This window comes from Sinocyclocheilus rhinocerous, unplaced genomic scaffold, assembly GCF_001515625.1.
Source record: "Sinocyclocheilus rhinocerous isolate Xijiao unplaced genomic scaffold, SAMN03320098_v1.1 scaffold226, whole genome shotgun sequence".
Taxonomy (NCBI): domain Eukaryota; kingdom Metazoa; phylum Chordata; class Actinopteri; order Cypriniformes; family Cyprinidae; genus Sinocyclocheilus; species Sinocyclocheilus rhinocerous.
The window spans coordinates 134,875-162,465 of record NW_015631726.1 but is presented as its reverse complement, the minus strand read 5'-3'; the positions used below and the strand labels follow the sequence as shown (position 1 = coordinate 162,465).

The 27,591-nt window shown below is 35.9% G+C and overlaps 1 protein-coding gene across 12 annotated transcripts in view; it reads right to left on the bottom strand.

The window, feature by feature from the left end:
• Window positions 1-27,591, bottom strand: part of LOC107741904 (CLIP-associating protein 1-like) — an 85,785-nt gene that overhangs the window by 57,667 nt on the left and 527 nt on the right. For all 12 annotated transcript variants that reach the window (XM_016554700.1, XM_016554706.1, XM_016554701.1 and 9 more), the window contains exons 2-5: window positions 25,412-25,999; window positions 1,509-1,587; window positions 893-996; window positions 436-527 (exon numbers count right to left, since the gene is read on the bottom strand). In XM_016554700.1, coding sequence (XP_016410186.1) covers window positions 436-527; window positions 893-996; window positions 1,509-1,587; window positions 25,412-25,606 — 470 coding nt within the window. In that variant the 5' untranslated portion in view covers window positions 25,607-25,999. The remainder of the gene's footprint in view (window positions 1-435; window positions 528-892; window positions 997-1,508; window positions 1,588-25,411; window positions 26,000-27,591) is intronic.

Below are 27,591 nucleotides of genomic sequence, written 5' to 3'. Positions count from 1 at the left end.
TCCTCTTGTGGAAGGTCAAACAAAGTAGTTTCGATTTCGCAACGAAACACACAGCGTCTTCACAACATGGCGGCGGCGGCGGCAGCAACAATAAAGTTACGCCTTCTTTCTTTGCGTGAACATTTGGGCGGCTTATGCAAATATTCCCACATCGTGACGTAGACATGTGAGGGCGTGGCGTGTCTAAACGAGGCGTTTTAGGAGGGCGTGGACGAGGGCGTTTAACTTTTATAAAGAATATCTCTTTGGGTTTGAGACTTTAGTCTTTGCAACTTTAGGGATCTTATCTATTCACGAACAGCTTGTAACACTCCAAAGAGAAAGGAAAACTTGAAATCGCATCATATGACCCCTTTAAACATAAAAGTCAATGTAAGTTGTATTTCTGTTGAATGAAAGCTACAATATCCTGACTGAGAGGACAATGAGACTTACGTGTTCAGAGTTGAGATGAGACAGAGACACACTCCCTCTCTGGTCCGGTTGTTTTTGTGTTTGAACCCCCCCAACATTCGGTCCCATATGTACTGTGAAGACAATCCAAATGTAATACTTTCAATCTAATACAATTAAATGGCAGCTAATCTCATTATGAGACCTCCCATCAGCCTTTTCATGGAGCGTAGAGTTCAATTCATTAACTAAATGAAATCCCATTTAAAATGCCACAAAGGCATCTCGCAAGGGTATTTCTGAATGGAGCAGGTTGTTCAGACCTTACATTATAAATATTGTTTAGGCTGTCATGATATTTTAATACAAAGACAAAATACAGAGATGTATGTTTGCCAGCATAATGCACTGTGTTCACACAACAGGACAGCAGAGTTAGCTTTAGAATGAACTGACCATCCTGGAATTAATATTTAGGCTAAATAAAGACAAATACTACCTGAGGAGTAGCTGCCTGCTCCATGATCTTCAGCAGAAGGGTTTGATCATGGTCTCTGACTTGATCTTTGGCATCGCCTAACCGATCTATCAAGCTCGGTAAAACTGGAGATGGACAGAACAAAGATTAGATATTAGGGATGTGCAAAGTTATTTTCAGTCAACTAGTTGGAAACGTCAAATAATGAGACCTTCAGATTACGTAATAACGGGCATATTTCTCACAGCAGACAATCTGAAGAGTGACAGTGATTGCCTTGAAATTCATTGATGAATGCAGTGAATTTGTAACAAAAGCAGCGTTTGATGACTGCAGCAGCAATGCATTTAAAGCGGATGAATTTTAAGAAGCAACTTCTCAGAGGGTTTCAGTGTATGCTGACAGTTTCAGCACTTCAAGTATAACACTCTGTCAGCAAACTCAAACTTTCTGCAGGAAGTTGTGTCTCTTCATTTAAGCACCGCTGCTTAAAAAGTAATAAAAAAAACAAATCTTCAAAATTTTCTTTAGATAAACTATAATATGAAAATAAATTGTCACACAACGATCCTTATTTTTTGAGGTAATAAAATCTGACAGAGAAATTTTTACACATTTAAGATATTAATATTCCTACCTGTACCAACTTGGGCCCGAAAGCGGTCTTGTAATCTCGTCACTAAGGCAGATAGAAGGTCCATTCCCAACAAAGCCAACTAAAGATGAAAAAAGCATAAAATTAAACCGAGACAAAAACTATGTGTGCATTTTTATTCAATTTAATGTGTTGTTGCAATATACAAAAATCTTTAATTAGCTTTAAAATCTTTAAGCAACATTATGTTATTGTCAATTCAAAATATCACAAAGAACACAGGAAATAAGAAGGTACAATTAATGAAATGGCCGCCCATCCCCCCAAACCGAATGAGTAGAGCAGAGGATTATGGGTAACAAATAGGACATCTGAGTCTAAATGAGCAATGCAATGGACTATGGATAACAGACAAATTTCAGATGAATCCAAAATAACATATTTCCATATTACAAATATGAATACTAGTATTAGAAATACAACACATTCACATACTACTAGGGCTGCACGATAAATCGCATGCGATATTTAATGCGCATCTTGTCAGTAAAGCTGCTTCTGTAATCAGCGGTAAATCTCCATCACGTGCGGGCTTTCACATGGAGCAGCATTTACTACACAGAGCCGTTGTTCACTGACAAGCTGCGCAAAAAAATCGCGCGATTATGAACGTGGTGTTGCGCAGCTTGCCAGTGAACAACAGCTCTGTGTAGTAAACGTTGCTCCATGTGAAAGCCCGCACGTGATGGAGATTTACCGCTGATTACAGAAGCGGCTTTACTGACAAGATGCGCATTAAATATCGCATGCGATTTATCGTGCAGCCCTACATACAACCTTAAGATTAGTATGCTAAACAACCTTAGACTGAGTAGTGAATGAGTAGTGCAAAGGATTATGGGTAACCATCTAGAAATCCCAGTCTGACTGAGTAGTGCAAAGGATTATGGGTAAATCCCTAACATCTCATTTATTTTCTCCTTTCTCAGCCTTTTTTTAAATTACAGCCACAGTGTTCCTTTCCAGTAAAGTTCATTACACATATTTAAACATATTTCACGCCAATGGTCAACAATTTGGTCTCTCTTTTATTCCAACCATCACAGAGAAGATTGGCACAAAACAAACATACTGCAAATGCTCCGCCCAACCACTTAACTTTCCTTGTCATGGGGTTGAGGACTGTTCAATGAGCGTATAGTGAGAGCAGGCCTGCTAACACCATATCAACACAAATGCATCACCTGACTTCTTAAAGTCAGATAATGGTGCAATTTTTGGAAACCCTTAAATAAGGTAAATGATAATTGTAAATCTTCACAAACAAAGTAATTTTCAATAAAGACTGGGACTACCCGTTTGCTCCACCAGTGGAAAAAGGGGGAGTGTCTGGGAAACCAATTTGAACACAGTCATTATTTCCTTTAGTGTGTCATTTCACGTTTAAAGTTTATCTCCTGTCATTTGTTTAGTACTGCCCTCTTGATTTATTTTACGTATGTATTTAAGCAGCTGGGTTTGACTCTAATATATCTACTATAACAAAGTCCTGATCCTTTGATCTCACCCATACAGAAAATGACTGTAATTATGCTGGTGACACCCAGGACTGAGACACAGATAAACCACATCAGTTGAGAAGAGTATTAAATGCCTTAGAGGAGGTGTAAAAAAGGCAAGTTGTATCATGAGGCACTGGGTAGCACACAGCTGATTTCTTTGTTGTCCTCCTCCTTAATTTCACACATCCTCACAGATGGAAACAGATTTAGCCACTATATATACCGTTCAAAGGTTTGGGGGTCAGTAAGTCATTTTTTTTAAATAAATTAATACTTTTATTCATCATTTTATGCATCAAATTGATCAAAAGAGACAGTAAAAGCACTTTTAATCTTACAAAAGGTTTCTATTTCAAAACAGTGCTGTTCGTTTGAACTTTCTATTCATCAAACAATCCTGCAAACATTTTCTTAATATTTCACAATATTATAGCAGCAACTGTTTTCAGCTGTTTTTGTAATAATAATAATAATAATAATAATAACAACAATAAGAAGAAATGTCTCTTGAGCAAATCAGCATATCAGAATGATGATCATGTGATACTGAAGACTGGAGTAATGGCTGCTGAAAATTCACCTTTGTCATCATAGGAATAAATTATATTTTATTGTAATAATATTTCACAATATTAATGTTTTTTCTGTATTTTTCATCAAATAATTTGTTAGCATAAGATATTTCCTTCAAAATAAAAAATAAATCCTTTTAACTTGCTAAAAGATATGTACAAAAGCACACAAAACAACGTCGGCAGATCTGAATGCAAGCCAATGGTTATTTTTCTTCTGCCTTTAATTTTTTATATTTCTTATAAACCTTTTTATGATTTAATATAAAATATTTGTTTTCTGTAGAGCAATCTGAATTACCACGGTGTATGAAATGTGCTAAATACTTGCTTTACCTAATGATAAGATTCCAGCCAGTTATGAAGATATGACCACACCCACTATTTACCCAAGTACCTCCCACTCCTCCATAATATTGTAAGCCCGCCTCCTACCGATGTGCAATCCAATCTATCTTCTCACCAGCAACCTCCTGCTTCAGACCGTCTTAGGCTGCCAAATTTAAACATACCCTATCCCGCTATTTATATCTTTCCTATCCACCACAATCAAAGAAAGGAGCCAAGAACTACTGTTGTCCTTGCTGAGCTTTTGTTTCATCTCTCTGTGCTTTCTGTTGCTTCATTCCTTCCTTTGTTTTCTTGTTAACGGCTGATAGCAAATCTACAGGAGCATGATCGATCATTTCAGCTTCTGTTCCAAGCTCAAATCAATACCAAAATAAACTATTACATAAGTCTATGCAGACTCCGTCACACCTGGACAGACAAACGGTGAATAGCAGGAGAGAGGAGGCATGTATCTGTCAGAAAACACTAACGAGACGGATATGTGCTCATTCCCCTGGTTTCGTCGTCTTCAATTCATACTACTTTGCTAATCAGTCCAACAGCGCCTGTACATCCCTCGCTAAGACAGGGGTGTTCAACCTTTTTTGGTGCACGTCCCATTTTAAAAGGGGTCATGTCATGAGGAATCAGATTTTCCTTGATAGTTCATTGCAGTAATAATAATAAAAATTTTCCAAAATGGGAGATTCTCAATCAGAGGGTCAAACACAGGTTGAAAAATGGTCATGTATTATTAAACTGACTGTTTCATCGGCTAAATATATATATATATATATATATATATATATAAAATATATAATTGCGTATGTTTGTTTGTGTCACTCCCTTCCTCGTTACACAATTAAGCTATAACACAGGATGTTACAGAAGACAATTACATTTTAATTTTACCAGGCAATTTTATTACTATTGACTTTTCTTTTTAGCATCTTGCACCCTGAAAGCCCTGTTATGAAAGCAAAAACTCATTCTGCATGAATGTCTAACTTGGATAAATATTTGTTTCCTATGAAAAACAAAGGTTCTGCATCATTAAGTTCACCTTTGCATCTTTTTTATAGCCTACATTTCTGTAAAATTTTAGCCCAAGACAAACTGCATATTTTATCAACCACTGCTCAAAGGTTTGGTATAACAAATATACAGTAAAACAACAATATTGTGAAATATTAGATAAGATAATGGAGAAGAAAAAAGAGAGAACATACAAAAACCAAAACTATAAAAAAAATGCTATAAGAAAATAGGAAAAATATCTGTAAATAAGATACCACTCCATGAAAAACCTCTGCACTGCGATTTCTTTGGTGGTGTGTTACCAGGATCATTCCAGATTGATGTAGCTGGTAAAATAAGCTCGTCCTAGATCCTCACAGGAACAGCGTCCTCATTAGGCCTGTCCAAATGGGAGGAATTTATCCAGGCCAGTGAGACCGCAGGACTAAATGATCTGCAGGGCACAGGGTGTCTGTTGAGGTAATAATCAGTGTTCAAACTGAAATACTACTGAAGACAATGCTGAAAGACTGTATGTAAAAATAAATAAATAATGCAGTTAGTCTACCAAAAGTCTTACCAGTCAGGATGCATTGCTAAAGCTATCAAGTCTCTTAGTTGCATAAAACTGAACTCTAGTTAATTTTGTTTCATTGCCAACAACCACTATCGATCATTATGTCAACTCAAACTCTAGTTTTGCTTCTACGCTGGTTTGCTCGTTGGTGCCAGCTTTGTGAGCATTCTCAGTGATTTTCCACGAGCCAAGGAACAACAGCTGGGATGAAGTCAACAAGCCCAGACACGGATGCAAGAAATCAACATATGTCTGCTCTCCATGTGCTGGGCCATTATTATTATTATCATATTATTATCATACCTGCCACCGCACCACCACCACGATTAAGTAATGGCTATGCACTCTACATTAGCTTCATATTTTGGGAGGATTTTGAGTTCAAAGGCTTTTATTAGATAAGCTGGTCTCAGGTCAGTGTTTGAGGGAGATTCGAGGCCATCTGTAATATAAGACTAATGTTGCACCACAGCTGTTCTCAAGTAGTAGAGTGGCTCCCTGAGTCACCGGTAAAAAGGGCCTGAGGGACATCAGGAGCGGCTAAGAAACAGAGACTGAACAGAGTCTGAACAGAGAAAACGCCTACGATACTGTAGGATAAATATAAAGTCACACCACAGCAAAAGAAGCACGGATAGTGAACAACACGTGTATCACCAGATGCTTCCCTGCTTTAATTTCTTTAGAGAAATGCCTGAAATGAGAAGTCTTCTCATCCTACGCAATATAGATGCCTTTCACTACACTTTTGACTGGCTCTTCCATTACTGCACTGCACAGTCATGTTTTTTTTAATTATAGCATGTTTCGCTGCTCACAAGAGCCCTTATGATCACTGTGAAACTCCAAAAAGGACCTGAAAACCATAAAATAACCATAAAGTAGTAAAGTAAAAAAGTAAAGTAAAAGACATTATCCACTGAACTATCCCTAAAAACTAATATTAGTTAGTAGGCTAAATCATGGTTTCCCAAACAGGGGTTCGTGAGGGAACTGCAAGTGGTTCGCTAGTTGATGTAATGCAAATAATTAATTGAATCATAAAAAAGTAATATTATTTGTAAAAAGAAAAAAATTTAATTTTGTATTTTGTTTTCATTTTCTAAATTTTTATTTTAAAAGCACAGCATTATTGGGTCAAAGACGAAAAAGGGTTTAAGCATAAAAACAATAAGTGTAATACTGCTTTAAATTGTTGTTTCCCCCCTCAAAAAAATGTAAAAGTCTTGTTTAATTTAATTGCAATTTAGTTATTTTTTTCAAAAAATAAATATCATAAATTTTTCACCTCAAAAAACTTATTTGAAACCTTAAAAGTAGACACTTACATTTAATGTGCTTTCTAAGGACATAAAATCACTTTTGTACATTTCTTTTGATGAGGACATCTTAACGTCTCTGACCCTATTACAAAAGTGATATTATCTTCATTTTTTATAATTAGTTAATAATAATAATAAGATTATTATTGTAAATAAAATATCTAATATAAATAATATAAAACATAATACTAATACAAAAAATATTATGTTTATTATACTGTATAGATATTATGTAGCACTCCCCTTTTCAGCACAGCACTGATTGTCTTCTCTCTTTCGGTTTATATTTCCACAGCATGAAGGTAAGATCATACAGATTTATGAATGAACCAATCATTTAAAAATCTCCCCGGTCTACAGACATTTATGTTCTTTACTGACAAGATGCACATTAAATATCGCATGTGATTTATCGTGCAGCCCTAGTTCATAGTTAACTCTACAATAAGTAAATCCACTTTACCAGCTAATTACTCTTTGACAGCAATTTCACAGAATATTTAAAAAAAAAGTTCCTGGGATCCATGCGAGTTGTTGGACCAACACTAGCATCTCTAATAGATGGTATTGGCTAGGTAAAGGAGTGCAATTATTCATAATAGAACGATGGACTAAAAACACATCAGGTGAGAGGTTAAGATCTTCAGAGAGCTCATGGGACCGATTACTGCAGGCATGATCTCTATCAAAACAACATGCACAAGCCACGAGGAACTAAATAATCTAGCTTGCATCAAAACAAAAATCACTGCAACATAAGAACTAATGTAACTTGTTTACTGTTTGACACCAGGGCTGAAAAGTTATACAAGAATACACAACCAACAATAATAGCGAGCTAATTAAAATTTCAAATTAGAGTGAGGCATTGTTCAAAGTACCAAAAACATCACTATCCTTTCTGTGACCTGTGTGACCACTATTAAACTGCATCCATATTTAAACATGCATGAATTTGAGAGAGCTTATCAGCGCTGCCCTGATCCCGACCCCATCACCTTCCTCTTTATGTAAGAGGGAGAACACACAGCACCGTCCACACACACAAACACTGTCCTCACAGAGATCACTGTGGTTCACTGGGCTGCAGAACTGTCTACGGTAGTGGTTCTCAACCTTTTTTTCCACCGGGCCGCACTATGGTCCAAGTGCAAGTCTCGGGGCGCACGCATATCATTTACATATTACATCATATCATTTACATATTACGTCAGCAATACAAACCACCCTGATTTATAATATTATAGCCAAAAAATGTTGATATCTAATCGATTACATTCATTGAAATAAATAAAAAATTCTACTCCCCATAAATAACACCCAATTTTGTGAACTTCGGCTCGAAAGGAGTAACAGCACAATCATAGGCGGAGTTTCACTTTTATGCGTGGGGGGGCACCCACTGGCAGACGAGCCACGAGCACTTTTTTATATGTTCTACATTTCATGTATTTATGTAACACATATTCTACATTTAAAAAATTATTTAGAATGAACAATAACTGCTGTACAAAGAGCAAAAAAAAGAAAGAAAGAAAAAAAAACATACCTAATGCAGAAAAGCCGCCTCTTTTTCCGAATTGCACAGATGACCACTATCTTTCTTTCATCTCTTCTGATAACTTTTCAGTCAAATCGTTTTCGGTGTGCTAGATCAAAGCTAGAGCCCTGCATTTCAGCTGTATTAAAATCGGAGTATTGTTGTCCATGTAAATGTACTCAATGTTGCTGTGCAAGTAGACTGACAAGAAAGCCACTGAAAGTCAAGCAGTATCAACTGGGTCCGATGACGACAACCCGAGCATTTCCTTTTTCCTGACAATAACATTCCACACAAGCCTACACTTAGAGGTCAGAGGAAACTTTCAAACTACTTAGAATATACACTCAAGAATGTCCTCAGGGCGAAGCGGGGGCTGTCTTGACACAGCGAGAAAGGAATCAGTGAGAAAGGAATGTGGACAATCCTTGCCAACAAAACGGAAACCTTAGAAAGGCAGAACAACTACAGCTGATATCCAGCAAAGAGCATTTCCTCTTATCAAATGCACACATGCCGCTTTCACGACAGCAGGTGCTGACCAGCGCAGGAAATCTGAAGTCAGCTGAGTGTGCATGAGTGTAGTGTGTGTGTCAAAGGCAACTTTCTCTAATCCATTAAGTTGCTGGGGTGTCCAAAGCATGTGTGTGGTCCGTACAAATATTGGTAAAAAGGCACGTAATGGACGCAATCATGGTTCCATTTTTAGATTGCCTCTCTAAATAACACAACTTTGATTACTTCAGCAGTGTGAGAGTGATGGTGGCTCAGCAAAAGACTGTAACATTGTAGACAAGTAGCATATAAGTAAATGACAAAACATCGTAGACAAGTAGCATATGTGTAAATGACAGAGACATAAACATCTGTCTAAACACTCTCACACTCGCAAGAAGGGAGTGAAACTAGGCTATAAAGGCCAAACTAAAAGCTATATTCTGAGCACTGTATTATCTTATAATGCAGGGTGTGTGTGTGCAATATATATATATTAAACATATTATAATTATATGATACATAAAATATAATTTTGATACACAAAAATATACATATACATAACCTACTGTTCAAATGTTTGGGCCCAGTATGATTTTTTGTTGTTATTGTTTTAGGAAAAAAATTTAAAAGATTCCTGCAATTTTAGGGTCAGTGCTTTTTTTTGGGGGGGGGGATTGATGTATTAAATTGCTCAAAATGATAGTAAAGACTTTTATACTATGCTAAAAAAATGTTAGAAAGGAATTCTATTTATCTTTCCACAAAAATGCAACAGAACTGTTTTCAACAGTGCTAATAACAACAAATGTTTTTGAGCACCAAATCAACTGAACGATCATGGGACACTGAAGACTGGAGTAATGGCTGCTAAAAATTCAGCTTTGCTACCACAGGAATAATTTTTAAAGTGTCTTTTAAATTGTAATAATATTTTAAAATAATTGTTTTTACTATTTCTGATTAAATAAATGCAGCCTTGGTGAGCATAAGAGACGTAAAACATTAAAGGATCTTCTAATTTCCTGCCACTAAAAAGACATTGTTTGTGCATTTCAATTAAGGGCAGATCCGTGGCCTTGATCACTGCTGTCCAAGTCAACCATGGGAAAGCACAATAATCAGGTTCTAACAGGACAAACATACTAATGCACAAGCTGTACTCTAAAACAAAGCATAAAAGACCCTAATGGACAATAGCAGACAGCTTAACAGACAGGTGTCCTTGGCAGAAACCAAGATCCTGTAGCTACAAAAGAAAATAATTACTAATAACAATTAGACAGAACTCAGGAGACTGTGCTTGTCACTATGTGGCAGTGGAAGTGTTTTGGTCATTCGTGCTGTTGAAGTACAGCTGAATTAACAGCTCTTGACACTCCCTCCCCTCACGTCCACATCAGCACCTCTGCCACATCCATTCCATCTCACTGCTCAAGTAAGACTGACAAAGAGATGTCTGCACCAACAACAAAAACGTGCGTTATGCTCCGCAATCAGATCAGCCGTACGGAGGGCTGAACTCTATATGGGTGTGAAGTTCAGCTCTATTTCCTTCATAAGCCTGGATGAGTTGATAACACACTGGTTGTCCTGCTGTGATGGGGGTTGTTTGAGATACACCATACTGTGATCCAAACTACTATCTCTAGGACTGACGAAGTGCTGTTTCACAATAATTTAACAAAGCAACTAAATAAGTAAGATCTAAAAATGTAGATCTAAAAATTTAAAACTTCATTTAAACTTTATCAATAACAGTAGTGATAATAATTCAAGTAAAATAACAATATTACATGGGTAGCACTTTACAATAAGGTTCATTAGTTAACTACATTAGTTAACATGAGCTAAGAATGAACAATACTTCTAATCTTAGTTAATGTTAATTTCAGCATTTACTAATGCATTATTAAAATCACAAGTTGTGTTTGTTAACATTAGTTAATGCACTGTGAACTAACATGAACAAACAATGAGCAACTATTTTTATTAACTAACTTTAACAAAGATTAATAAATAGTGTAATAAATTTATTGTTCATTGTTCATTCATGTTAATAAGTTAATACATTATCTAATGTTAACAAATGACACCTTATTGTAAAGCGTTACATGAATAAAATTCGTTTATTAATAATTTTGAGCATAAATGAACCAATTATAATTTTCATACATTGACTTTGAATGAAAAAAAAAAACACACACACTTGGAAGTCAATGGGCACCAAAACTTTTTGGCTACCAACATTCTTCAAAATATCTTCTGTTTCACAGAAGAAACAAAGACATACAGGCTTGGAACAACATAAGTAAATGATGACAGAATTGTCATTTCTGGTGGACTATTCTTTTCAACACAAACAGTCTATTGTTTTTCAGTAATGTTTCAACATGCTGTTGTTCTTGGCACAAACTTCAGATTTTTGTATGATACCTCCTATGAAATATAGTTTCTTTGGTCTGATCAAGCACGAGTCAACTGAATGAAATGCTAATGCACAAACAAATGGATGCTTTAATATTCTGTTTGCCAAGTAGGCCTTGATGGTTCAACATACGTTTCAGATTCTGAAAGCAAACCATTGATGGTCTACAAGTAGGTTTAGTGTGGCTGTTCAGCACCAACAGACCTCATTAGATGCCTCTTCATAAAGGGAAGCATTGATAAAGCACAATGGCAGAAAGAAGACAGAGAGAGAGTAGAGCAGAGCGATACAGAATAAGAGATAGAAACAAAGAAAAGGCCAGAATTAGAAAGAAATCCAGCTCAAACAAGCCAGTAGAATTTCAAAAGGTTTGTAATCTCAGGCCAAACAATGTTTTTAAAGAGATCATATGATGCGATTTCAATTTTTCCTTTCTCTTTGGAGTGTTACAAGCTCTTGGTGCATAAAGAAGATCTGTAAAGTTGCAAAGACTAAAGTCTCAAATCCAAAGAGATATTCTTTATAAAAGTTAAGAGTCAACCACGCCTACCTAAAACGGCTCAGCTTTTCGGCCAATCACAACGCACTGGATAGTTGGTTAATCAGAGCACACCTCGCTTTTCAGACCGATTAGTTTTGTAAAAATCGACGCGTTTCAGAAAGGCGGGGCATAGAGGAGAAACAATAATGTACAGTATGTGGAAAATAATGTGTTTTTTTAACCTTAAACCGCATAAACACATTTCATTACACCAAATACACAAAATAATGTTCTTTTTAGCAGCATCATATGACCCCTTTAAACATATAATTTGCTGAAACAGAATATAAAAAGGCACAAATGGAATCTGGTAAAACATCCCGATTCTGCAGAAATTTACAGAGCTTTCGGTGTGCACAAATTTGTTATCAACAAAAGTGAATCTGTGACCCTAATTGGTGACTTACGGGATAACACTTGATATGACTAAACACCGAGATCAATATATAGGCCAGGATCAATGCTTGAGATCCTTATAGCCCTGATTCTGCAATTAAATGCATGCACACATAAAGAAACAAAAGTAATAAAGTAGGGATGCATGATATTGGATTTTTGCCGATATGCCGATATTTTTCAACTTATTTTGGCCGATACCGATATATTTCCATTTGTTTGGAAAGAACACCAAGTCTTTCCGGTGCAGAAATTATTAGGGGTGGGAATCACCAGAGGCCTCACGATACAATATTATAACGATACTTTTGTCATGATACAATATTATTGCGATTTTAAATATATTGCGATATATTGCAATTTATTACCTTTTTCCAACTTCAAATTATGTCCCCAAAGGAAAACTTTGACAACATCGGTTTTAACTAAAAAGAAACATTCCTCAGTTTGTTTATCTCACTTCAGTTTTATTGTTGCAGTGCAAAATGGGATTGTCAAGCAGACAAACTGACCAACACTTTCATGAAAACCTGTCATAAATGTTGTATGCACCTGGCAAACTCAACTATTTGTATTACAGTCTAATCTAGTCCACCTTAATTAAATGTAAACAGGTATGCACTGCTGTGCTACTACAGGTATTTTGAACAGTGCAACTTGAAATTGAACTAAAAAGTTGTGCATACCCTTCAGCAATTGGGGCATTTGAAAGTAAATTACTGTTAAATTAAAATTACTTACATCTATAGGGATGCACCGAAATGAAAATTCTGGGCCGAAACGGAAACCGAAAATTCTGGATGCACTTGGCCGAAAACCGAAACCGAAAATGCTTTGTAATGATTATTGATTATTTTATTAAATAATATAAAGTAATTTTGTAAGACTTTTTAAATTTAACTCAATTTAAATGATACTGAATTTAAAAAAAAACACAAGCCAATAAAATAACCACACTTTTACTGAAAGTAACACAATAAAACTGGACAGAATTTATATTAATATTGGTAACACTTTACAATAAGGTTCATTAGTTAACATTAGTTAACTACTTTAGTTAATGAACTAAGAATGAACAATAGTTCTTCAGCATTTACTAATCTTAGTTCATGTTAATTTCAACATTTACTAATGCATTATTAAAATCAACAGTTGTGCTTGTTAACAGTTAATGCACTCTGAATTAACATGAACTAACAGTGAATAACTGTATTCTCATTAACTAACATTAAGAAAGATTAATAAATACTGTAATAAATGTATTGTTCATTGTTCGTTCATGATAGTTAATACATTAACTAACATTAACTAATGGAACCTTATTGAAAAGTGTTACCTTAATATTAAATATCAATATATTATTTTTATTCACTTCTATGTAACAGAATCAGATAGAAGTTTTATTTTTTTGACTAATTATCCAAATAATGTAGTCCTACAAAGCTATTATTATCAGAGCATATGAGCAGAGCACAGCGTCACTGAAGGTAGCATTATTTTACCAGCGTTGCCCAGTACAGCTGAACTAGCCTACACCATGTTACAGTACAGTAGCGCTACTGCAAACCGGAACAAGTAGGCCTATACTGCATAGAAATTTCCTGTCAGCGCGTTATTTGAGCGGACTTTGCTTTTCCGATGAGCATGAGTGGTACACGAGTGGAACGCACATTCATAGATCGGAATATTGAGCGGAGCGTCAAACTGCGCAGTGACGAGGAGAGTGAAACATGCGCGCTGAACACTGGGGGGCGGGGTGCGACGTGGCGCGCCATATATATTATTATTATTATTATTATTATATGTAGCCTATATTTTCAGCCAAGACGGGGCTTTCCTGATAACTTTCCGCGATGCCGCCCTCTTTATTTTACTAACTTACTGCATGCTGAAGGTGACCCAGCTGACCTCACCAGAAAAAAACTCAACACCTTTAGAGTGATAATTATATATAAAAAAACTTTATAGTGGATTGTAAAGAAATTGATTTTATTATTCTACAAAATAGTATAATAAAAGATCGATACTTGGCGTCCGTGTATCTATACAGTATTGCCGCGGAAAATATCGCAATACTATGCTGTATTGATTTTTCCCCCCACCCCTAGAAATTATAAGCAAAATATTTTTAATTTTGGTTAGTTTTTAACAATAACTTATTTGTTAGAATTAAATAAACAATAATTAAGGTTTTTTGACAGTACATTGAAGCTTTGAAAATAACTGTAAATAAACTATATATCAATCGCTGCATTTTTTCCCCAGAAAGATGCAGTGTTAACCATAACATTTTATTTTAAGATTTAACATTTGTAGATGGTCTAAAGCAAAAGAGTTGTAAAAATTCTGAAAGCTTATTCTGAAATTCTGAGCTTATGATTTGTTTAAAAAATAAAACATATTACACATTAATGAATAAATCAGTATATATAAAATTATTTAATTTAATAAAGTAATCCTAAAAAAATAACACTGAGCCAAACACACATGCTAAAATAACAACAACTTACTGACACATAGTAAGAAATGGTTATAAAAAAACTGAAACAGAAGTGAAACAAGTAGTAGGAAAGAGGAGAAATAAAAAGCGATACTTATCCTTTGCCGGTGTCCCTGCCCGGTGGAGTCGCACGGTAGAGTCGATGGTCTTTACACTCTTCGGTCTTCACGCGACCGCAGCCGCGGTAAACTAAGCTTCTTTTTTATTCGTTTAACAAAACTCAAATTGAATTCAGCTGGACACACTTTACTGTTTATCACAACAAATGGCCAAGCAAAGCGCACGACACTGACAAGGTACGCGATACAGTACGAGACCAAACGCGATTTCAGCACGTCTCCACAGTAAACAAAACAAGCGTTTCCTAGCAACGACAACTGCGCTAAACACTGAAACAAGAAATAAATACACTTACTGCTTTTAAAATTTTTAAATTAAATATATTTTTATTTATTTATTAATGCTTCAATTACTGCTTTATTTAATCAAAAACACAGTCTAAATGTTATTTGTGTAGGCTATTTTACTTTTAATTTAATTAGAAGTAGGCCAACAGCGCCCCCTACAGATTAAATCTCCTTACAGAACGGCCATTAGGACCCGGGGGAGGATGCCGCTGCTGCCGCTGCAGGTGCTTACGGTTTACTCTATCACACACCTAACGCGTCATTCTGTACGTGCATTCTCAGTTTAAATGCAGCGATCCAAAACAGTGAATCTAATCATCATTCAGACAAAACTTTGCTTCAAGAATGAGCCACACTGCTGACTTGACCTAATCACTAGCGCACCCTGAGCACATGTGAGTTAATGTATTCCTCTATCGGCAAGACATATCGGCATAATTTTTCATATCGGGCCGATGCCGACATTTACATTTAAAGACATAATATCGTGCATTCCTATAATAAAGGTATTCTCTTGGGTGTGTATATATATATATATATATTCAAATAAGAAGTCATAAGAGAGGATATGACATCCACTCTAACCCTATGCTTATATAAACAACATGAAAAATGTGAGGATTTACACAATTATGCACAATGAACTCAGATTAAAACTAGGTGATTATACATCCGTGAGATTATTTTGAATCCCATTCACTGATCGCGAATAATGATGATCATGTCTTAACATGATCTGAAGCTCATAACTATATCTTTTCTAAGTTTCCAACACAAAAACAAATAATGGCACATGATGAGCTATTATTATTATGACATACAAGCACATAGGTCTATTCAGAGGACAGAAACCACTCATTCAGTAAGACTGACAAAAGCACAAGGCCAAAGAGATGGGTTACATAAAAAGATAGCGCTATTTCCCCCACTATTTAGTTACAATACAGCCGTACACAAAACCACAGGCTGCTCTGTTCATGCTCAAGCAGTGGAACAGCACTTCTAATGCAGTGGCATTGAAAAAAAATCAAGCACAGGAAAAATGGGCAAATCAGAGCGCCTTTGTGAGATGTTGTTGTTCATGTGAAGTATACAATAATAATAATTAAAAAAAAAGAATAAAAATAAAATCTAACTATAAATAACAATTTATAAATAAATAAAAATTATGCAGATATGTCTTAAATAATGCATTTTTTAAACAACAAAGGAGTGAATTCAGAACATCTTTGCAGGATGTTGTTCATTTGTATATGTAAAGTATGCAATAAAATGCAGAATAAAATAACAAAAATAAATAAATATAATTTTTAAAATACATGCAAAATAAATAAAAAATAATATACATATTAAAATATATGCAACTGGAACAAACCAGAAAAAGTCCTGCATACTGTCATAGTTTGCTAATTTTATTCAATAACAATGTTTAAATGTATAGGTTGTCTGAAGAAGGCCTTTGACTGAAATGTTTAATAAAAACAATGCAAAATACAGTTTCATGGATGTTAAGAAATATTTATGGTCAGAAAATTGGATTAACTGATAAGAGCTAATCCAGTTTAATCCATTCAAAACTACTGATAATTATGGAAGTTCAGGAAGTTAATTTTGGGCCTTAACTGCAACGCATGTGGTAAAATATAAAAGGCCACTCAGAGGTGTACTAAACTCTCTGATGATTTTAGCAATAAATATTTGAGAGGTTAAAAGCTGTGGGAGTTCGAGGAGAAAGGAGAAGGGAGGGCAACAGCTGGGCAGAGAGACAGAGGTGGAACGTTGCCAACTAAATCAGAGTCTCGTCTTCCGGAAGCTTTAGTAGCTTAAGAGAGACAGACTACAGCAGCCGCTCTCTGCATGCAATCATTCCCCCACTGTACTCTGGTATCCCATCACCCCCTGCGTCAACAACATCATGGCGCTCTCCTGCTGCCAGCCTGGCTCCGTGCACATCACACGCCGTTCAGTGACAGGCAAGTGGGCCGCACGTGCTAGCTATCTCACTGCAGTGAGGGAGGGGGAAAATCATCCGCAGCTGAGGACTGAACAGTCTGCAGTGCTGTGGTGTTCAAAAACAGGATGGAGTGATGGAGTAAGGTGAGGAGACAGAGAGACAGAGACTACAGGAGCTTGAATAATGCAAACTGACAGGACAGAAAAAGCATGGAAAAAAAGAGAGGAAAAACAGAACAGATGAAAGAGACGGTGAAGAGATGATTAGCCGTTGGATATACTGCCATTTAATTAAACTGAATGTATAAGAGGATTGCTGGTCTTCACTTCTAACTATCTACTAAAATCTAGCATTGTATTTATATTATGTATAGTGTTCAAGCAATGTTCTTTTTTTTATTTAGAGCAAGGGTGCTGATAGTCAATATAAATTAAATATAATACAATTTAAAGGTGTAGTTCACCCAAAAATGACATGAAGGTGAGTAAATGATGATAGAATTTTTATTTTGGGGTCAACAAACCATTTAATGAATGCAAATAAAATGTACACACAATTTCTCAAATGAAATGCACACTTACTACTGCTCAAAAGTTTTGCAAGGTTTTGAAATATTTTTGTTTTGCTCACCAAAGCTGCATTTATTTGATTTAAAATAACTGTTTTCTATTTTAATATATTTTAAAATGCAATTCATTCCAGCGATAGCAAAGCTGAATTTTTAGCATTATTACTCCAGTCTTCAGTGTCACATGATCCTTCAAAAATCATAATATGCTGATTTGGTGTTCAATTTTTTTTTTATTATTATCAATGTTAAAATTGTTGTGGAAATAATTTTTTTTTAACAATGTTAAAGTCTTTACTGTCACTTTTCATCAATTTAATGCATCCTTGCTGAACAAAAGTATTAATTTCTTAAAATCTTACTGACTGTAGTGTATCTTACACAATAGCTGATCAATTCATTATCAATGCTGATCATTCCAAAATGGTCAAATATCATTAGCCTTGCACATAATCAATCAAATAATATTTATGAGCCATAAAAATTTTACTAAAAATGTCAACTGTTCAAGCAGAAATGTGAGAAAAATCGAATTAAAATAATCACATGGAAAAACATTTTAACACCATTCGATTCTTATCGTATGTCAGTTTTTTTTCCTGTATTCATTCTTACACAAGCTGAAGCATGATGACATAACGTGCAGGGTCCACATGTACCACCTACCAAATATAGGATGACTTCACCAACTCAACATTCCAGTGCACGCTGACCAAACAAACATTACAAGAGGTTGTGCGGCCTACTAAACTTTGAGCCTAGTTCAAATGACAACAGCAACATTCTCCACTAGAGTGGTTGAAAACAAGACGTGATGCTGATAAATGTTTAACTAACATGGACATATTGTGAACACATGGCAATGCTAGTTAAATAGATGTTTCTTTTATTTTTGTTTATTATTATTATTAAAAGAAAGCCAGTTGCAGGAAGACTTTCCAAAAAGCGTCAAAACATCATGGCGCTTTCAAAAGCATTAATTTTTCCAGTTTTGCTAGAGGCACATAAGTTACTTCCAACCCATTTCAATTCTATAATGTGACATTTCAGAATGAAATGTATATTAAATGAGTAAGAATGCAGGGTGGGATTCTTAATCTGCTGGGAATTGATTCAATCGGGAAAAGTGGTTTCTATAGTTTTCCTCTGGAATAATGTCCACAGATGAATCGTTCACAATAAGACCAGGGCTGCATTTCCCAAAAGTATCATAAGCCTTGCTCTTAGAAACCATATACACCAATGTTCTCTATGGATCAACTAAAGCTCACAATGCTTCTGGGAAATGTAGGCATGTGTATGAAATAAATGTGGTCAATTTCCTAGGGATTTTAAGGTCTAGGCTAATTTTCTAACACAAAACAGCCTAATATATAAAACAATAAACTGTTTACAAATCATTTAAAGTGAATTTAATTAGGCTGGCAATAGCCATTATGCCATTATGGCTTTTGTTTAAAAAATATGGAAAACAGTATACAGACAGAAAAATCTAAAATGTTTTTGTTCAACTTCGGAAGCAAAACATAACACTTAACAATAAAGGGAGGTGCCATACAAAACAGTTGCTTTCTATGAAAGTCACATCTACCCCCCACTATTACGAAGTCAAGGGTGGTACAAAAGAAAAAAGGGCTTACATCATCTCATGAACAAAGAAAAAAGACAGTTTCTTGCCCTCCTTATCTCCCCACTCCATTTTCCTCTCTCTCCCCAGTCAGACACATTTCCTCTGTAAGCTGCTTAAAGACAGAATGTTCTGCTGATCTTAAGCAACTTGAGGGGTTTGCTACAATTTTTTTTTTTACATACATTTACAGGACTGTGTGACATATATCAGGTCTCATTGTGTGAAACCAGAGCTTGTGTGCCTTTCAGTTTAACTGAGAATGCATAAATTTGAAATGAGTTTGAATAGAGGTAGATGCAGATAGATGCAGAAAATGCAGATAGATGCAGAACTGTAATTCAGATATAAAAATATAAAGCAGAATTAAAATGGAAAGAAATTCAAAGAAATTATATTAGGGTTGGACGATGTCTACAGTGAAACATCGCGATGGACGATGACATTGCGGGGGGTGGGTTGTAGAGTTAGGGGGTGTGCCCAAAGCGTGAATCCGTATTTAGAAAGGCACAGAAAACAAATAACGATTGCTAGCGGTTACCTGTTACATTACAGTACATAAAATTTCACGTAGCCTACCACATAAACAGAGTAAGGAGATGTGACTGAGGACGATGGCGAATGATTTGCAGATCCTGAGCACCACTGACAAACATCTAATCTTGTAAAATATGTGGTAAGTACTGCCGCTCCATAGTATAAACAGACTACGTGCGATCGCGAATCTCGAAAGTGAAAGTAAAAAGCGATCGTACATTCAAAAGCAGTTTCAATGCCAGGCATAATAGAATAAATAAATTGCCCGCAATTTATATACAGTATAATTACGCAATGATATAACTGCAAGAGAAAGTATTGAAATATATATTTTCCTCCCATCTCGGGGGGAGATCACGATGCCGGCTCAACATTGTGATGTCTATCGCTGATGGCATCGTCTATTGGCCCAACCCTAGTATATAATAGTTGTAAGTGTAGTTTGCCACAACAAATATAATTTTTCAGTATGATTTACCCATACACATGTTATCATATACACAACATATGGCATATGTCCAGGAACAACATACATTGATTTTCGCTTATTTTTATAAAAGGTGCCAATAATTCTAGCACTGCTTTATATCTCACTAATCAGCATAGAAAAACCATCATAGAATTAATGAAATAATGAACCTTTTGATACACAAATTTGCTATTAGTACACTTGTAGCTCAATATATCACATAATGTACATTACATTTTTATTTCTATAAAGTAATCTGAAAACATTTTTGTGTTATGGCAAAATCAAAACCTCTTTTGAGGATCACATAGGTATAAAATAATATATTCCACATATTTGGGAATAAATAGGTATAATTAGTCAACATTAATGATTAAACTTGTTCTGGACTAGTTAAACTAAAGAAGTTAAATTCAACTTGCTAAATCCCTCTTTGAATTGCAATACAATAAATCATTTTTCCCGTCATTCCAATTGACCTATCGGTAAGCCCCTCCCCTCGAACGCAGATGAGCCAATGGCAGTCGAGTATCAGTTGCACGGGGAGCAGAACTCGGACATCTGTAGGTTTCAGCGCCATTGAGAAACATTGGAAGATCCGAAGCTTGCATCGTTTTTATGGGGTTTATGCTTAAAAAAATGGAAAAACAATGTGCCTGGGGTGCTTGTAACAGTGATTACAGGTATCCTGAGAGGATAGGCAATGGAATTTATTTTATTCTATTTCCTAAACCCAAACAAAACGGAGCAAAATGTCCCAAAGCATTCACTCCCAATCCCAATGAAGACAAAAACGTTAGTTTTGGTTGTCATACTCTCATTAAGTTACAATTTTCATCTGCTCAAGCAGAACGTTAATGTCATCTTGTGCTTTAGCAAGGTATCTCTGGCTAAAACCATACAAGTCCATACAAACCTAAATAGAAGACTGTTCTCGCATCTTGTACAGTGTAGGGCAAAAACACATAAACGAAGGTCTACATTTCACTGTCTCTTCATATTAAACTGGTTAAATGTAAATAATTTAATCGTACCCTGCTATACATGAACAGTGTTGATCCGGGATGTTGTTATCTGCGATCGTGACAAACGTAACATGAGGCTTCTTCTGCTTGCATTGTGATCTGTAAACCCTCGCTTCCAAATTAATATCCACAATATTCATTTTAAAATCTTTTAGATATCCCTCCATGGCATATTTAAGTCCCACTTGAATGGTGGTCATTCTGTGTACAAAATGTATCAAAAAGATATAGGGACAAGGTTTTTGAACTGACAGCTGTCATTAAAAGACAGTTAGCAACTCCATTTGTTTGTCCGAGTTCGCAACAGTAACTAAGGGGGCCGCCCTTAGTTACCGATAGGTCAATTCAAATTCCAATGTATCATCCAGTGGGGTGTGGCCAATTCAATACAAATTCATCATGAACGGAGAGAGAATTTTTAAAGGGGTCATATGATGCGATTTCAATTTTTCCTTTCTGTTTTAATGTTTTTGAATCATCGCTTCGGCCGGGACACGGCATCAACAGTATGGTGAGGGGTGTAACATTTCCGTCTCACGCTTGAGGTATTTGGCCAATCACAACGCACTGGATAGCTGGCTAATCAGAGCACACCTCGCTTTTCAGACCGATTAGTTTTGTAAAAATCGACGCGTTTCAAAAAGGCGGGGCATAGAGGAGAAACAATAATGTACAGTATGTGGAAAATAATGTGTTTTTTGAACTTTAAACCGCATAAACACATTTCATTACACCAAATACACAAAATAATGTTCTTTTTAGCAGCATCATATGACCCCTTTAAATTCTGAATTTTGCCCAACCCTGGTCCCCTGGGTAAGAGTGACATTCTTTACACCTCAGTAAATAATTGACTCACTAATTTTAAAAACGGGCAGGATGCTTGGGTTAAGATGAATAGACAATTGATTTATAGGCAACATCTAGAGGGTTAGTGCTACATGTACTTGCCAAAACAAATTCATCTAGATCCTGCATAGTAAAAGAGTGTTGACAGCATTTTGTCCTTCACTGGCTAAACAGGTTCTTTGGATTGAAAGTCTAGACAGCATTAATGATCATATAAACAGCACTGTGGTGCAAACATGTCAGTACATGATTTACTCTTTGATGGGGCACAAAAGCCTTTATTAATCAGTTTTAAGCTCTACAACAACACCATTAGAATAGAGATAACCACAAAAGCTTTTAATTCAGGTTAGCCTATCACTTATCAGAAATGTGAAGGAATAACCACAACAGGACAAAAACTTTTCTATAGTGTACAAACCACAAAGTGGTGAACTAAGAAGAATATGCAACTTCTGGAAGAGTCAATCAATTCTGTTTTACTACAACCAACACCATGGTGAAGCCAGGGCTGTCAAAGCTTGTAGAGTAACCGAGTCAGCATTACTTCAAAGGCCAAACTGTTTTCTGATACGGACACATCACAAGTGAAGAGCCAACCTCACCCAAACCCTGCCCGAATACTTTCCACATTACTCCCAACATCAATTGCTGTCTCTGTCAAGGTTGGTGCTTGTGAATAAAATGTGGCGTGAGCGAATTCATTTGTTCTCAGGCAGTTGCAACTTGCAAGTGAGTACTTACTGACATCCAGCAAAACCTGACGTTGAAAAACACTTTCCTGAAATAACCCTCCTAGCATTACTAAGAAAACTATTAGGGTTGGGCGATATATATCAAACAATCATAATATATTCACAATGATCTTGCTGACAACATTAAATGAAGAAACGTTGTAAATATTGCAATGATTTCCATGTGCTTTTTATTTGGCCATTAAGTTGCTATAACACAAGTTGTACAATCCTTCCTTGTCTCATGAGTTGAAGAATAAGACAAATGTTTAATTAATATCTCTGATTTAAACCTGACTGCATTATTAATCAGTTCAATCTAGGGCTGCAAAAACTATTAATCGCAATATATTAAAAAAAAAAAATGTTGTATATATTTATTCTTGTATATAACTTATATTATTATTAGATATAAATATAAATAATTTATATATAAATCTAACATATTTTTCTCTAATATATACATGTATGTGTGTGTATTTATATACATAATATACACAGTACACACACATATAGTATGTAAACATAAACTTTTATTTTCAATGTGATTAATCGCTTTGCAGCCCTAGTACAAACAGCTACAATGAATCAATTCAAAACTGATTCAATTAATTTGCATCACCACTCAAAAACAAAAGTGTGTTTGGTTTTTAAACATTTTTGTTAAATATATATGCAAAATCAAAGTTTCGGTATATAATATAATATCAAAAATAAACCACAAATCAAATCTGTTAATCTTTTTAGTGGAAAACATGCCTTGATTATTTTTAACTGGGGTTTAATTTATTTATTTTTTTACTTAATTTTAATATTCTTTGAATGTACTTTGAATCATTGCAATCTACTTATAGTGTGTCTGTTTGGATGAAATGAAGGAGTGGGAAAAATAATTAAGAAAATACACAAATATTAAATTATATCAGTAGATAAATATTGAATTACATCAAAAGCCTGATAAACAGAGACAACATTTCAGATATCACCCAGTCTTAATGGCTGTAAGGAAATATTATCCATTCATGGAATCACACAGCAACTGGCTGAAACATGAGACTTTATGAAAGAATCATCCTTCAGATTGGTTCAAATGAGGTCATTCATGAAAAATGTGATTCTAGTGTCGTTCAATCTAACGTTCAAATCATGTGACTGCAAAACCTTGAGCTGACCTGCGACCTTCAGCATTAGGCTTCTCACAAGAAGAATTCACACTACATTCATGATGTCACAGCATTAAAATATATACAAAACACAGCAGAGCTAAGCTTCATGACGCCAACCGCTTGACATAACAGCTACTCTATGTTTACAAGATGCTCAAGGAAGTGACATCAAAGATAAACAGGCTCTGAACACTGTCAAAAAATACACAACAATCAACAAAACCTATGCAGAACAAAAAAAACAAAACAAAAAAACAGTCGGCTCAGCACTGCAATGCTATAAGGTCAAGCAGAAATATTTGAAATACAAATCTCACATGGATGCCTCTTAAGAGGATTTTGGCATGATTCCCATTAAACACTATCTCCATTAATTGCCAGTGTTAGCGTTTGATATTGTAGGACACTTATTTATCCTTCCGCGAGTATGTGGGGTAAAACATCGCTGTTTTATCATACTAGATACATTTGAAAGTTCTGTTATAATGCTACTCTGTGCGGTCGTCACCGGTCTATTAAAACGCACAACATATTAAAGCGTCTTTGGAGTTTCCATGTTTTCTACAAAACAAAACCGGAAATCGAGGGGTTATGACGTCATTGGCAGGCGACACAATGACACTATGGACACGCTCCGTGTCACTAGTTAAAATTGCTTATTTCTCTGGATTTAAACATTCTTCCAAACATTTGGGATAATGTAAGTACACAAGTCAGCAAAATATATAACACTGTTCTAGTGGTTTTTGGATATTTTAATAAAAAAAATCAGGCCCAGGTCTGCAAATAAATAAATACGTTATTTCTGATCTTCACTTCAATCCAAAAGGACGTACTTTCTTCCATGAGGAACTATGAAAACCTTTTTGCATTAGATGTAACTACACAGAAAACAAATGCATAGACATTTAACTAAACTATCATTTTGTGTGTTCAACAGAAGTAAGTCATACAGGTTTGGAACAACATGAGGGTGAACAAATGATGACCATATTTCCATTTCTGGGTGAATGAATGCTTTAATCTTCATCTAAAGACGTGGACACAAAGTGAAGTCTCTCATTGTGTCTGATCTTGAAATATGTCAACATGAAGGGCTGTAAATGTTCCAGTGACCTCAAAAGCCTGCTCTGTTTCGCTCAAGGGATCGATTCAGGCCCTCAATTCTATGCCAGACAACTGCCTGAAGGAGAATTCCAAAAGAAAGGCCCTTGCTTTAGAACCCATAATACCCAATCCAATTGAAACACCACCCTGCACCCTTTACTGCCATTCAAACCTGCAGAAAATTATGGTTAAGCATCTAAATGTTATAAAAAAGCCTCTTACCTTGAAGTTGCTGGAGTTAACCCAAGAGGTGGCGATACCGTCCACCATTTTATCCAGTGCAGTCTGGTCACTCTCCAGGTCGTGACACTTGTCAGCATCTGTGATGTAGTCGATGAGCTCCGGACCCATCTGCAACCTGCGGGCCACATCCTTCTGTAGAACCTGGGTCAGACAGTACTCTATATTGGGCTCCATGGCCTATGATGTCCTGCCACCACCCGTGTGGCAGTGGAGAGGAAAAACGAAATAAAAAAATAGGCCTTTAGCGTGTACAATCCAGGCAAAACAAGAGCACACGCTTATTTTATTTTATTAATATCCTGTGTTGATGAACACTATGAGTGCCACAGGCTGGCAAGAAGCTGAGCGGTAGGGATGTCGACTCGGGAATGCAAACGATGCACCATATGTGACTAGACAACAGCTGATGAGGACTGTGAATTCTCCTTTTTGTCCCTTTAGGAGGCAGCCAAACCACTAGCAGCGGCAGAAGCGCTTTTGGTTGCGGTGGAGCGGCAGGAGTTGTCGTAACTAAAGCAGGAGAGAGAGGGTCCAGCGGAGCATTGCTTCATAATTCAGAGGTCCTCCCTGCTCAGGATGAGAAAAGAGAACTGTTAGCCGAGCACCACCTCTGGATATCAAATGCCAGTGTGGCTGGACCTGCATTTTTGTCAGCTCAGATCAGCAGCCACTTACGAGAAAAGCAGAAAAGCCATTTGATGGTGACATAACTCAAAGTCCGGCTTGCATTCTCTTAACTAGTTATTTGCTGACCACACATCAGCTGCACGGCTTTGAGGGATACAGCAAGAGAGAAATTCCACTCATATTAAAGGGGTAGTTCACCCTAAAAATTAACTCGTCTCTATGTCATTTTTAACCAATTTAATGTTAAACAAAAAGGAAAAAACACCATAAAAGCACCACAACAGCAGTCCATACAGCTACTAAACTACTAGATAACAAAGTCATGACTGTGTTACACAGCAGTAATGCCATCACTAGGATACTTGCCTCCCAACTGCATTGAGACAAAAATCTGTTAAGGCATCATGGGAATAATCTGGCTGCAATCACAGTTGGTCACCGCAAAGTGTATTACTCTGATAAGCAGATTACCTGATGCCCGGACTCCAATTTTTCTGAAAGACTTCATGAAATAAGCAAAAGATACATTGTCCATTGATCAAAGCAGAACACTGAAAATGATGAATGTACTGGTCACTGAGGTAGTTAATGTGTGTGTGTGTGTGTACAGTGGAGTACAAAATGAAAGTCTGAGACTTAAAATATCAGTTTCTGGATCCCAAACTAATGTAAAATAATGTAAAATAAATACAATAATACTACTAATAAATACATTTATAAAAAGAAAGAAATTTTTTAAAGTAAAATAAATAAGAGATATTTAAGATTCTGCACACAAGATGCTCTTTATAACGCTGTCAAATAAAATGGATCATTAGGTTTTGCACAAACTAGTTCATGCAGCTCATCTAAACAAATATAAACAAATTTAAACAAATCTAAAGAAATCTCATTTTTAAATTCAACTTTTTCCATGCAAATTATTATGCAGATAATAGTATGATAAAATTTAGAAAAATGCAAAATAGAAGAAAGATTCACTGGTGATCTCAGACATTTGGTCCACACTGTATTTGTGTTTTCTCTCTTCACTGTCACAAGCGGTTTTGTTTTTGCATTACAAATCTGTGCCTGTACTTCATGTATCTAAGCTACACAATGGTGGGAGGAGACCTTGCCTAGCCTCCTAATTCTCCATAGATCAGAATCACAGGAGTTCATCATTTATGAACTGTGATGTCACCTTAATGTAAAACACACACTACACACACACTACACATGGTAATTCAATGATGGCAAGCATTATTTACCTGTGCCTCCCTCAAACCACACATCACAGGCCTCCAATTACAGCTTAATTCATCTCTTTAGTGTTTAAAAAGTAACATATCAATCGATTTTAAAACTGGACAATTAGCAAAGAAACTAACCCTGCTGTACACAAGCTAAAACGATCATGCAGTAACCTAAATACTCACCAGAACTGGGTGGACATCTGATTATAATTCAAAGCAAAATCACCGTGTATATACTACAGAACTGATGTACTACATAAAGAAAAAAAATATATCAAAACAAGTAGACTCAAACAG